General features: G+C 53.2%; 1 protein-coding gene across 7 annotated transcripts; it reads left to right on the forward strand.

Annotated features, from left to right (window-relative positions):
* Window positions 1-11: 11 nt before the first annotated feature.
* FXYD5 (FXYD domain containing ion transport regulator 5) lies at window positions 12-11020 on the forward strand. 7 transcript variants are annotated; one of them, XM_047709647.1, is made up of 10 exons: window positions 76-169; window positions 373-585; window positions 901-961; window positions 2801-2881; window positions 3617-3667; window positions 5029-5154; window positions 7210-7305; window positions 8341-8370; window positions 8448-8522; window positions 10687-11020. In XM_047709647.1, exons 3-10 carry the CDS (start codon window positions 901-903, stop codon window positions 10734-10736), a joined length of 570 nt encoding a protein of 189 aa, XP_047565603.1. In that variant the 5' UTR covers window positions 76-169; window positions 373-585; the 3' UTR covers window positions 10737-11020. The 7 variants fall into 7 exon arrangements, with proteins under 7 accessions (XP_047565602.1, XP_047565601.1, XP_047565606.1 ...); XM_047709648.1 differs by having other exon boundaries at window positions 93-169; window positions 508-585; XM_047709649.1 differs by lacking the exon at window positions 76-169 and having other exon boundaries at window positions 398-418; window positions 508-585.
* Window positions 11021-12174: the final 1154 nt, after the last annotated feature.

Below are 12174 nucleotides of genomic sequence, written 5' to 3' on the forward strand. Positions count from 1 at the left end.
CTCCTGCTCCCACCGCGGGCTCTGAAGCCAGGAAACCCGAGAGGAAATGACTGAGCCCGTCTCGGTCCCCGCCCGCCAGCTCTCCCCTGGCCACACCCTCCGCCGGGACTCAGCCACCGCCGCTGCCCTCTGTCCACGAGGCTGCCGGCTTGGGACCCCCGGCTCTGACGTAAGTCTCTCCTCCGATCCGCCTGCGCCCGCCTCCCCTCTGCTCAGGGGCCGGGCTCAGGTGCCTGGAGTACTGCTCTTTTCGTGCCTCTCTGCCCCCTACTCATGCTCCAGTCTCCGCGCCTGCTCTTCAGGCACTACGGTGGGCTGCGGGCTCCCTGTGGGCCTCAGTCTCCCCAGCTCTCTGCCATCCCTCTCCCGCAGGGTCTCCAAGAGGTGCCCAGCATCCTGCTCTATTGTCCCTGAGGCGGTGAGGCCCCTAACACCAGCTCACTTTTTCCTTTGAGATCGGGAGCACATTACTCATTCTTCCTCTTTCCCCTCCTTGCTGACTCCTAGCCTGTGGGGACAGCCCCGGAGGGAGGCACCGGGGCCCCCTGATCTACTTCTGTGCCTTGTAGGCTCAGCCTTGGTGGGGTAAGTTCTTCTCTGCCCCAGGGGTGTCCCTGTGCGGTGGCTGTTACTGGAAGCCCCTTTTGGTCTGATGCTTCTTGTTTCCTTTGGGGGCCTGCAGATGGAAGAAGGGGGTGGTTGCTGGGGGCCTCCCTCCACTTCTAGAACCCTCCTTCTCCTTGAAGCCCTGGCAGGGTGGGGTCCTTGAAGCCAGAGGTGCTTACTCTGGGTAAAGAAGGGGCTGCAGGATCCCCACGGGACCGGCATGTGTGTGTGTGTGTGGGGGGGGGGTCTGCCTAGTGACATCATGGCTGACTCCAGCTCCCGCTCACCCCATAGATGTCGCCCTCTGGTCGCCTGTGCCTCCTCACCATCGTTGGCCTGATTCTCCCCACCAGAGGTAAGGCTGAGCCCTTGTCCCCACTCTGTCCCAGATTGCCCCACCTTGAGTACACTGGTGGGGGGTGGGCGGGCGCCCAGTGGATTTTGATGGCCTGCCCTGTGTCTCCACCCTCCTACCGAGGCAGCACCAGGAAGTGGGGGCTTGGTGGAGGGGACCGGGGTTACACCCTCTTTGGACACTTCGCACCTGGGTGGCCGCTTCCAATGAGTCTGGCCAGAGCCTGTCCCGCTGAGCATCTTCATTTCACCTCCAAGAAGAACTCACTGAGTTTGGTTTGGCTGGGAGACTGGTGTCAGTTTTCTACTGAGCAGCCAGGAACCCTAGGCTCCCAGCAAAGCCGCTCCTTGGACAGCCAGGTGATACACGATTAGGCAAAGGGGGTGAGCTGGGGCCAGTCCAAGAGTTAGAACTGTCTCAGTCCTCCCTGAGGAGGGTTTCTAGAAGACAGTACTCATGGTGGGCACTTGCAGGTGCTTTCTACGTGGCATGTGGTGCCTAGGGCAACTCATTTCAACTTAAACCCTACCCTGTTATGCATACGGTCATGCTCATTTTATGGATGAGGAGACCGAGGCTCAGGAAAGGCAAGTGTTGTGTGCCAGAGGCTAGTGAGCAGTGAGGCTGGGATACAACCATCTTTCTTGCTCCCAGAATCTGGGTCATAAGCTGCCCCATTTGTCTTTGTTAAAATGGTTTTCATGTATTCTTTCAGTCATTCGCCAGTGTTCACTGAGCAGCTACTGTGTACCAGGCTTTAATCTATGCATGGGGGAAGCAGCATCACATAAAACAGGAGCTCACATTCTAGCTGGGAAAGACAGGCAATAAACAATCCATCAGCAAACTATATGGCATGCTAGAAGGTGGTAAGTGCTATGGAGAAAAGAGGAGCAGAGTAATGAGGACTGTTTAGATGGGGTGGCCCCAGAAGACCTCGCTAGAAGGTGATATTTGGGCAGACACTCAAAGGGCATGAGGGAATGAGCCAAGCAGGCGTCTGGGGGATGAGTGTTGTCCAGTGAGTGCAAGTAACAGCGGGCAGGCCAAGTGGCTGGGCTGGGGTGAGCAAGGGCAGGGTGGGAAGAGGAGAGGTGAGAGGGGTGACAGGGGACCAGATGGAGGGGAGAGGGGGAGGGCCCAGGCCCCACAAGTCCTTTGGCTTGTATTAGGAGCAAGGAGAGGGCTCTGGACAAGCAAGACCTTGACCTGCCCCAGGGGTTGACGGGCCCCTCTGGTTGCCAGTGGGAGCAGACTGCAGGGGGCAGGGATGAAGGCAGGGAGCCCGGGGGGGCGGGTATCCAGGCCAGAGAGTGTGAGGCTGGGCCAGGGCGGGAGCAGTGGCTGTATCCAGTTCTGGCTGCATATCAGGGAGTAGGGGAGACCCTTTCCTCTGCCGTGTCCTTTCACCCTGTCTGTAGCCCCTGAGAAGCAGATTCAGGTAGTATGCCGTCTTTGCAGATGAGACAGCTGAGGTTCAGAGAGAGGACTTCACCCTCTCCAGGTCACATAGGAAGGAAGTCGCTGGAAACAGAATTTGAGACCACAGCCCTGGCTAACTTTAGGACCTGGGCCCACGAGGCTAAAACACCTCTTCTTTCCCACAAGGATGGGCAAGGGAGAGGGGCTGGAGAAGGAGTGCTGGGCATCAGCATTTTTTAAAACACTTCCAGGACCATGGATGGATACCACTATTCAAATGTCCGTTTGTCTGTCTGCTGCTCCACCAGTATGTCCTGAGCTACTGCGCACAGCTTCAGAGAGGAGGGCAAGGTGGAATTTTGGTGAGAGAAGTGGGGCCAGAGGCTCCTCTCTGACTCCTTGCTCTTGGTTTCCCAGGACAGATATCGAAGGAAGCCACATTTTTTTCTCCAGCAGACCCAAACAGATCAAACGCTCGTGCTCTGACACCAGCCCCAGGTGAGGAAAGAGAGATAGATCTGTCAAGATCCTGTCACTGCAAATAACAGCCACAAAAATCTCAAGCTCTGACCACTCAGGAATTTTGGCTTTGTGCAATCGGAAAGTCTGGTGATAGGCCTTCAGGCATGGCTGGGTCTAGGTGCTCAAATGATGCTATCAGGAACCTGTCTCGATCTCTCGGTTCTATCTTTTCTGATTTGGCTGGACGATCCTTTTATGGGGTCAAGACGGCCCCTAGAGATCTGAGGCTTCCATCCGTCCTGTTAGGAAGCCGGAGGAAAACGGGTTTCCCCTTCCCCAATTCAGCAAAATTCCCACAACTGAGCATCCCTGACCAGGCTCAGGTGACAAGTCCAGCCATGATGATCATTGTGGCCACAGGCCAAAGCTGATTGGCCAGACCCCAGTCTCATGTTCCAACCCCAATAAGATTGTTGCCAGCCTCACTGAATGAAGTGGACCCAGACTCAGGGAATGGTGGTTCATAAGGAAAGTTCCAGGGGCTCTTTCCAGAGGTGGATGAGTTCTGAGTAGGGGCATGTGAATCTGTGGGAGGGGAAGGCTGAGGCAGGGCAGGTGTGGGCGAGGCCATTGGGGCATTAGCAGATGGTTCGGTTAATTAAGTCATTTCAATTTTATCAAAATTGAGCGGCTACAGAAATCCCCCTGTTCCTCTACCCATGGACCTTCTCTGCATCTTCTCTCTCTTCTTTCCCTGTTTCTGGACTCCAGATGCAGACCTAGAACCCCGGCCCACCCCTCAGATAACCCTGCAGACTGGTGGTGAGTGGAGGAGGGGGCGGGACCGTGGGCCTGGGATGGACGCCTCTCCTTCTTTCTCTCCTACATGACACTCCAGGTCCTTGGTTGCTCATTTTGGTCCCCCAGCTCTGAACCTTCTGTCTTACTTTGTGGTGGGACAACCAGTTACCCACCTCTGCTTCTTTAGAAACAAATCCTTTGAAATCGTGAAAAAGAATATGCATACTGAAAAATACAAAACCCATAAACATAGAACTAAAGCAGATTACTCTAAATCGATCCCCTGCATAACCGGCACCCAGCTCAAGGATCAGAGCTTTGCAAACACCCCGGCAACTCCCCGGGGGCCAAAGCCATTCCTTCCTTCCTTTAATCTCTGTACCTTTTGCCTTTTTTGAGTTTTCAAGAGAGTTTTGAATTGTTTCTGGGAGTATCATTCAAAAAGTTCTCCCCGATTTTCTCCATGAATATTTAATGATACCATAGTACATGCTTGGAAGTAGATACAGATATTATAGGCGGGATGAAATCCCATGGTCCATCCCCCATTCTGTTCTCTCCCCGCCATCTCCGAGAGGCCCCCACTGCTGGCGCTGGTTGGGGAGTAGCCCCCCAGAGATGTTGGACCACAGGGGGATTGCCTGCAGAAAATATCTTGACTGGGGAGCGTGTTCCTGTGAGCTGGTCGTTTGCAAAATGATCGTTGTTCTGCAACTTGCTATTTCCCCCCATGCAACGGTATGTTTAGAAGCTCTCCCCACATTCCTGTATAAACTACTGGTCTTGTTCTTTTGCACTGCTGTTTGGTACTCCGCTTGGATGTCTGTGCGTGGTTAAGGAAAACTTGCACGTCTTGTGAACATCTCAGTCTTCTCTCCTACACCCAGGAACGCGATAGGCAACCTCGTTCCCTCCTCCTTAAGCAAACCCCGTCAGCGCTTATGATATATTGGTCATGGTTCTATCTGACCTGCGTTCACTCACTCAATCCTCACCCAAACCTTCTGAGATAGAACAGCCTTCCTTTACAGGCAAGGAAACAGAGGCTCAGAATAACTCACTCAAGGTGTCACAACAAGTCAGGGACTGAGGTGGGACTGGGGGTCCCGGATCTCGGTGTTTACCCACAATGCTATGGGACAAAGAACACGAACACCGACATGTGTTTTCAAAGCCTCTTGGGAAGTGGCTGTGCAGATTCGCCCTCCCGCCAGCCACAGGCCAGTGTCCCCCTTTCCCGCCCGCACCGTGACACCTGCAACAGGACCGTCCCTGATTTTTGCCAACCAGAGGAGGGGGAGAGGGCCCTCTGATGTTTTATGGATCTGCGAGCCCCTGTTTCACTCATTGTTCACCCTTCCCTCACCATCTGACCTGAGTAGGAACAACACGAGAGCAGGAGGAGGAGATCCAGACCCCGAAAGTGGAGGAGACCCAGTCCCAGCAACCGATGGGAGTGCACCCGCCCCTAACCACAGATCCGAGGACAGGCAAGACCGGCCCCGAAGGTACGGCCTGGGACTAGAAAGGCAACATACAAATTTTGTTTAATTCTCTATCTGGGTCAACAGTTTCCCAAGTACATTTCTCAGAGCACCCGTTTGGGGAATTGTTCATACATTTTCAAAAAACTCTGTTTTGATTTGCGGTCAAAGGTATTTGGGAAACTCTGAGTTAAACACATTTCTTTTTGGCGGGACTTCTTGGAGTCCTATTAAGACTCATTTGCAGCAAGCATCCCCTACAGGAGCTTGTTGTACATGGCGTTTTCCAAACCTGATGGACTATTTTTTTTCAGGTTCCTTTATAGGGCTGGCACCTGGAAATGGGGATGTAGATGTTTCCTTTGTGTACCTCTTCATGTTAGAGCAGCAGTTTTTCACTTGCAAAATACTGCAAACGCAACTAAAAGTAAAATAGATTTATTGGCTATATGTGTTCTGTAAAGTCCCAATATAGGATTTCAGGAACAGCTGGATCTAGGTGCTCAAGGACTGTCATCATAACTGACTTGCTCTCTCTTTCTCAGCTCTGTTGTCTATGTTCTTAAGTTCTCAAGTTTCTCTTCCCCTCTTGGTGGCAAATATAGTCCTATAGTTCTATTTAGGTCATAAACCCAGCAGATAGAGCACATCTCTTTCTCATCTGTGGCCTAGAATTGCATAGAATTGACACTCACTGGCCCAGCTGGGGTCACACGCCCATGTATGGCCAAAGGGAGCCAGGGAAATGGATTGCTCTGACTGCTTAGGCCCAAGACTTGTGCCCACTCTGGGGCTGGAGAGCAGGATCACCCCTGTTTGCACTGCATAGACCAGAGTCAGGGAAGAAGTAGTTCCCCTCAGGAGCAGTGAGTCAGTTAACAGGCATGGGAAAGGACGCTGAGCTGAGGGGAAGCCAGCAGGTGGTCTCCCATTCCTGTGTGACCCATATTTGAAGAGCAGCCCCATCTGGAAGGTACTGTAGCTTGGACCATTCCCAGGCTGACATGCATGCACAGTTGTGCAGACTGTGCACTGCACAAGAGCATCACCTCCAAGGCCATGTCATTCCCCTTGTGGATTTTTATAATCATTGTAGTTTTCCGGGGATGGCAGTGAAGCATCTGATTCTGACAGAGCCTATCTATTAAAGCAATTTTACCACGGATGGAAATAAAATGTCTTAGAGAAGAGAACTATTCTATTTTCCACCAAAATGGAGGTGCGGGGATGTGTAGTGACTGTGTCCACGCTTCCCAATGGAGAAAACATTCTCACATCTCTAGATTCACTTGCTGTGAGTCCGTGTTGACCCGAGTTACTCTGTGTTATGATATCATGTTCCTGAATATGCGTGAGAGAAATTCAGCTGGGCTGAGGGGGTCATGAAATCAAGCGGTTAAAAGGCACCTTAGAGCCTTGGCTCACCAGAGCCCTCCTCCCAGGGAAGAAGGAGCTTGGGTCACATGCTCCCCCTTGTGGCCTGTGTTACAATAGAACCAGATGGACTGGGGAAAGCGGGAGCAGGCCCTCCCACCCCAAAGAAAGGGGAAGCTGCTCCTAGGAGGAGAGCCAGCTCTAGGGTGACAGCAACAGCGGAGTATGCTCTGTGCCAGGCACTGTGCTAAGCTTTCCCATATTCACTCATTCAGTGCTCATGGCCACCCTGCGTGGTAGGAACTGTCAAAACCTCATTTTACAGGTAGGCAAGCTGGGGCTTAGAGAGGTTACTCTGCTAGCCCCGTGCCACACAACCCAAAGCTGCAGAACCAGAATGTGAGCCCAGGCTCTCTAGGACCAGTGTGCCTGAGCCCCGCACAGCACACGGTCCTTTATGTTCTCTGTGGTTTCCGTGTGTCTGTCCTTGCTGCCGGTCTGGCTTGAGCCTTCCCTTGGCCAAGGCTTTCCCGAACATCTCGTGATCCTTGCCTGTCGGTTCATACTTAAGAAGTGAGGTGGTGGGGCACCTGGCGGGCTCAGTCTGTTAAGCGGCTGCCTTGGGCTCAGGTCATGATCCCAGGAAGGGAAGTCATCGTGCCTTGTCTCCTCCACAACTCACTTCTGCCCTCTGCCACCTTCTAGCCACACCCTCGGCTGAACCCAGTAAAGGAACAACGCTCTCCAAGAGGCAGTCTCCAGGCAAAGGCGGCAGGCCAGACCCTATCCTCGGGCCGACTGGTCAGTAACTCCCTTCCCAGACTGGAAACAGGAAATTTCCTATTCCCTGTGTATTTCTAGCACCTGGAACCATGCCCAGCACGAAATAGTCCTCTGTAAACATGAGTTCAAGGCTGGGAGGGGCGGGTTATAAGGTAGGTGTCCAATAAATGTCTGGATAGACAAACGAATTCATGAATGATTGCCCAGTGCAAACCACTGTGACGCTCAGTGGCTTAAAATAACAACCATTTATGTAGCTCCCAAGGTTGCAGTTTGGAAATTTCATCTGGGCTCAGTTGAGGGGCTCTTCTGGTCTCAGCTGGACTTACTCATGCTTCTGAGATCAATTTAGGGGTCAGGAAGGGAGCTCTGTTTCAGGGATACCTTGATCCATCCCTTTGTGGTCTTATCTTCCACTTCCTGCCCAGCCAGCCCCACTGAAGGGTAGAAATGATTGGTCACATAGAGAGTTCATTCATTCATTCATTCATTCAAAACACATTGACAAGCACCTGCTGTGTTCTAGGTATCAGAGAGACAGCAGTGAATGAAGCCGACAAAAATCTCTTCCCTCGGGAAATCTCTTCCCCATTTTTGTGGGGGATAGAGACAATAAATAAGAGTTATAAGAATTATGTATCAGGTGGTTTAAAGCTGCTATCAAGAGAAATAAAGTAGCATTACAGGCAGAGGTGACTGGAGTATTTTCCATAAAGGGCCGGGGAGACCTCCCTGAGAAGGAGCTGAGGGGGAGTCATGTGGATGTCTGGGCAGGGGTGTTGCAGGTAGAGGCAGCAGCGAGTGCAAAGGCCCTGAGGTGAGAGGGGCCTTTTCCAGCCGCCAGTGGGGTGGCCATCGAGGTGAGTGCTGGAATGAGGAGCTGAGGTAGAGAAGGGGTGGGAGCCATGTGGTGCGTTGTATGAGGCTTTGGTTCTAAGTATCCCAAGGCTGAGACCCGGGTCCTCCTCCCTCCCTGCCTACCGTCTCCGTCATTCACTGCTTCACTCCACAATTTTTGTTGAACACTGACTTGCTCCTTGTCTGTCCCCCCAGGTTCCAGTGAGGACAACCCCTTCTCCTATGGTAAGTTACCCATGGGAGGAGTGGGAAGAGGCAGGGAGGGAGGCCCCTCTTGTCCTACTTCACTTTTCTCTCTGCAGATGAATACACTCTCCGGAAGCGGGGGCTGCTGGTCGCAGCTGTGCTATTCATCACTGGCATTGTCATCCTCACGAGTAAGACTCAGAGCTGGGGGAGGCCCCAAGCCTAGGAGGGAGGAGGCTTCAGCTTGGACTTTGACTCAGGGGATCAGTTCTTGAAGCCCCTCCTCCCTGGGGCAGAGTTGTTTTAAACAGGACATATTAGCTACATGTCTGGAGAAACCACACTGGAAGAAGTCAATGGCTTAAAATGATCACCATTGACTTAGCCCAAACATGCCCTTTGGAGATGTAGGCTGAGCTCAGCTGGGTGGTTCTTCTGGTGGCAGCAGGATGGCACAGCAATGGGGAGGGGCAGCCGTGTCCCCACAGCCTGGAGAGGTGACAGGAGGGAGTGGTGGCGCCAGGGACTAGTGGGAGACAGAACTGTAGACAGGGCCACTGGCTTGGGTCGTGGCTCCATGGCTCCAGGGAGAGGTTTCCAGCCCCTGCATGCCCCTGCCCTCCAGCCCACCAGGAGGGAGCAGAGGGGGAAGGGATCTGAAAACCAAACCTCTCTCTCTGGCCATAGCCTCCCAACCAGGGCTGTTAGGAGATGAGGGGCCAAGGGGATGCAGTCTCTTGGGGGTTGGGGACAGTGTTGCATGGAGCCCAGCATTGTATAGGGAATGGGGGCAGAGAGAGAACAATGAGCAGAAAAATGAATTTTTAAAATGCTGCAGATGAACCAAAACACACAGGCCACCCGTTCACAAGCTCTGCGTGAAGCCATATAGCTTACATCAAGTGTTATTGCCTCTCTTGCCCAACTTCCCCATCAGGAAAATGCACACAGCCACATCCTTTTCTGTCTGAGGTGGGAGGCAGAACACTAGCAGTGGTGAGAAGAGATGGCGGGTGCCTCCTGCCCCGCACCGAGTCCAGGACTCGAGAAACACTGTCTCTGCCATTTGTTGATCCTGACCTTGTGCTGGAGCCTGTCCTCACCCCTCTCCTCCCGCCACCCCCCACCTAGACCACCGTGGGAAGAGTGAAGCTCAGAGAACTAGGGGTGTGCCCAAGGTCATGCAGCACCTGAAAATCAGGGAAGGACTGGACCCAGGTCTGTGTGAGGGTGGAGCCTGAAAGTTAGCTCTGGGGCCGGCAGTGGTTCCAGTGACAGTCATCTGTGGGTACCTACTCTGTGCCTATGCTGTGCCAAGTCCCCGCCCTTGGGGAGCCCACATCCAGTGCGGGGATGACAGTAAACAGGTGAGTGCATTAGTGAGCAGAGTGGACATTGCCAGAAGGAAAAAAAAGCAGAATAACAAGCCAGGAGGGATGGGAAGAGACACTCCCTCTAAAGAGATAAAGTCAGAACTGATTCTTGATGATGAGAAAGACGATTTAAAAAACAGGTAAGGGGAGCAGCAAGTTCAAAGCAGCAGTTAGCTGAGCATGTTGCAGTAACCACAGGAAGAGGCCGGGGTGGCTGGGGCTGTGTGAGCCTGGCGGGGAGTAGAAAGAGGTGAGGAGGCAAAGGTGGCAGCTGGAGACTTGTCTTCTGGAATCCGCCCCCTCATTCACTTTGGTCTGGCCCCCCGACCTCCACTGTTGTCCACTAAGCCCACCTGTCTCCTTCTACCTCAGGGCCTTTGCACTGGCTATTCCCTCTGCCTGGAACACCCTTCCTCTAGATGTCCACGTGGCTCTCCCCCCACCTCTTTCAATGTGCTCAAATGTCAACCTGCTCAGTGAGGCCCCTCCAGTCAACGCTGTGAGGATGGCCCCGGCCCCTGGGCCTCCCTATCTCCCTCCTGGCTTTAGTTTTCTTCTGAGCCCACGTCACCATCTGATATCACTGTCCATACACTTGACTTAGTCATTTTGCTCATTGTCGGTCTCCCCAACTAGAAAGTTAGCTCTCCTGGGGCAGGGATTTTATTCATTCCTATCCCCAGCTGTGCTCCCGGTGCCAAGATCAGAGCCTGGCACATAGTAGGTGCATAGTAAATATTTGCTGAATGAACGAATCACACACAAGCTCAGAGGGGTTTTCAAGCTCCTCTGTGTGTGTGGGAGGCTGCTTGCTTGGGGCCCTTGCACTCACTCTTTTCCTGTGTGCCCCTCATCTCTGGCTCAGGGTTGCCCTGGAGCTTCCTGAGGGACAGGGTCAGCAGGCCTTGACCCCTAGCACCCAGAGCACACACGATAATCCTGTTGTTCCAACACATGACTGAACCCTTTTCTTCACCCGCAGGTGGCAAGTGTAGGCGGTTACCCCAATTATGCCGGAATCGTAACAGGTGAGACCATTGGAAGTAGGAGCCGGCAACTGAATCGATGGGCACCCCAAGATTGAGTCCCCACCGGCTCACCGTGCCCAGCCACCTCCCTCCCCTCGCGAAGCCTACAGAATAGTCAATAAAGCCCAGCCTGAGAGGGAAGACCCGGATGGAGCCAGAGCCGGGGCTGATGGCCCAAGGCCCCTCCCCTCCCCACCCTGCCCACCCAGAGGGCTGTCCGGCTCCCTGGGCACTGCTCCCCAAGTTACCTGTTGTGTTCAGATGAAAAGTAAAGCACTGTGGTCCTTGTCCATGGCCTCTGATCATTCATGACTGGGGAGTGGAAGAAAGCAGCTGGGACTGGGAATGGGTCCCCTGAGGAGTGAAGGAAGGGGGTCACAGACTCAAAAGCCAAGGCAAGGAACCCAGAGAACACAGCCTGGCTGGTGTGAGGCATCAGGGACGGGAAGGTAGGCCATGGGGACTCTGGCTGGTGGGAGCATCAGCACTGGATTGGGCCCACAGCAGTTCAAGACCCCAGCCTGGTGTCTGGATGTGAGCTCACCCCTCACCTTGGTAGGAAACTGGCCAAGTGCAAATGGAGGTCCCAGGCCCACAGGGACCTACTTTTCTTTACACTCCAGATCCCTCGTCACTGTGAAGGGCCTCGCACACCAGTGTGGACTCCCCAGCCTGCCCATCCGAACTCTATCCATACCCCCCAATACAAATGACTGCCTCTGGGCTACCTCTTGGTGGAGGGGGAGAACCCATCAAGAAGGCCACACAGGCCCTGGAGGGGGAGGGCTCAAAGCCATTTGGGCAGGGAATTCCAGGGTCCTGGGGACCCCGAGCAGGGTCAAGAAAGGCGCAGGCTCTGGTGGGCACATCCTGAAGGCCCTGGAGAGAGGCTCCACTGATTAAGGCTGGAGTAGGCCCTCTGCAGCGTGGGGCCCAGGACAAAGGTCACTCCCCCGGTATACAGGCCATCATGACAAAGTACAGAGACCAGGTCCTGTCCTTGGGGGCTTGCATAACAAGAGTTCACAGACCTCGGGTCACAACCTCTTCATGGATTATGAAACCAGTTTCATGGGCTGGGAATAGCATAAAAAAGTAATAAAATAGAAAAGTAACAAAATAGAAAAAAAAAGAAACTAAAGTAGAAAAAATAGATAAAATAGAAAAAATAGAAAAGTAATAAAATAGAAAAGAAAAACATCAGAGTACACTCCAAATAATCTGACTCTTTATATACTCTTCTCTTGGTTTCGGCTTGGGTCGTGATCTCAGGGTCCTGGGATCAAGCCCTGCATCAGGCTCCGCGCCCAGCATGGAGCCTGCTTGAGGTTCTTTCCTCCTCCCTCTCCCTCCCCCTCTGCTCCTCCCCTGGCTTGTACTCACTCTTCTGTCTCTGTCTCTCAAATAAAAAATAAATGGGATAAATCCCTTGAAAACAAACA

Source organism: Lutra lutra, chromosome 17, assembly GCF_902655055.1.
Source record: "Lutra lutra chromosome 17, mLutLut1.2, whole genome shotgun sequence".
Lineage (NCBI taxonomy): Eukaryota > Metazoa > Chordata > Mammalia > Carnivora > Mustelidae > Lutra > Lutra lutra.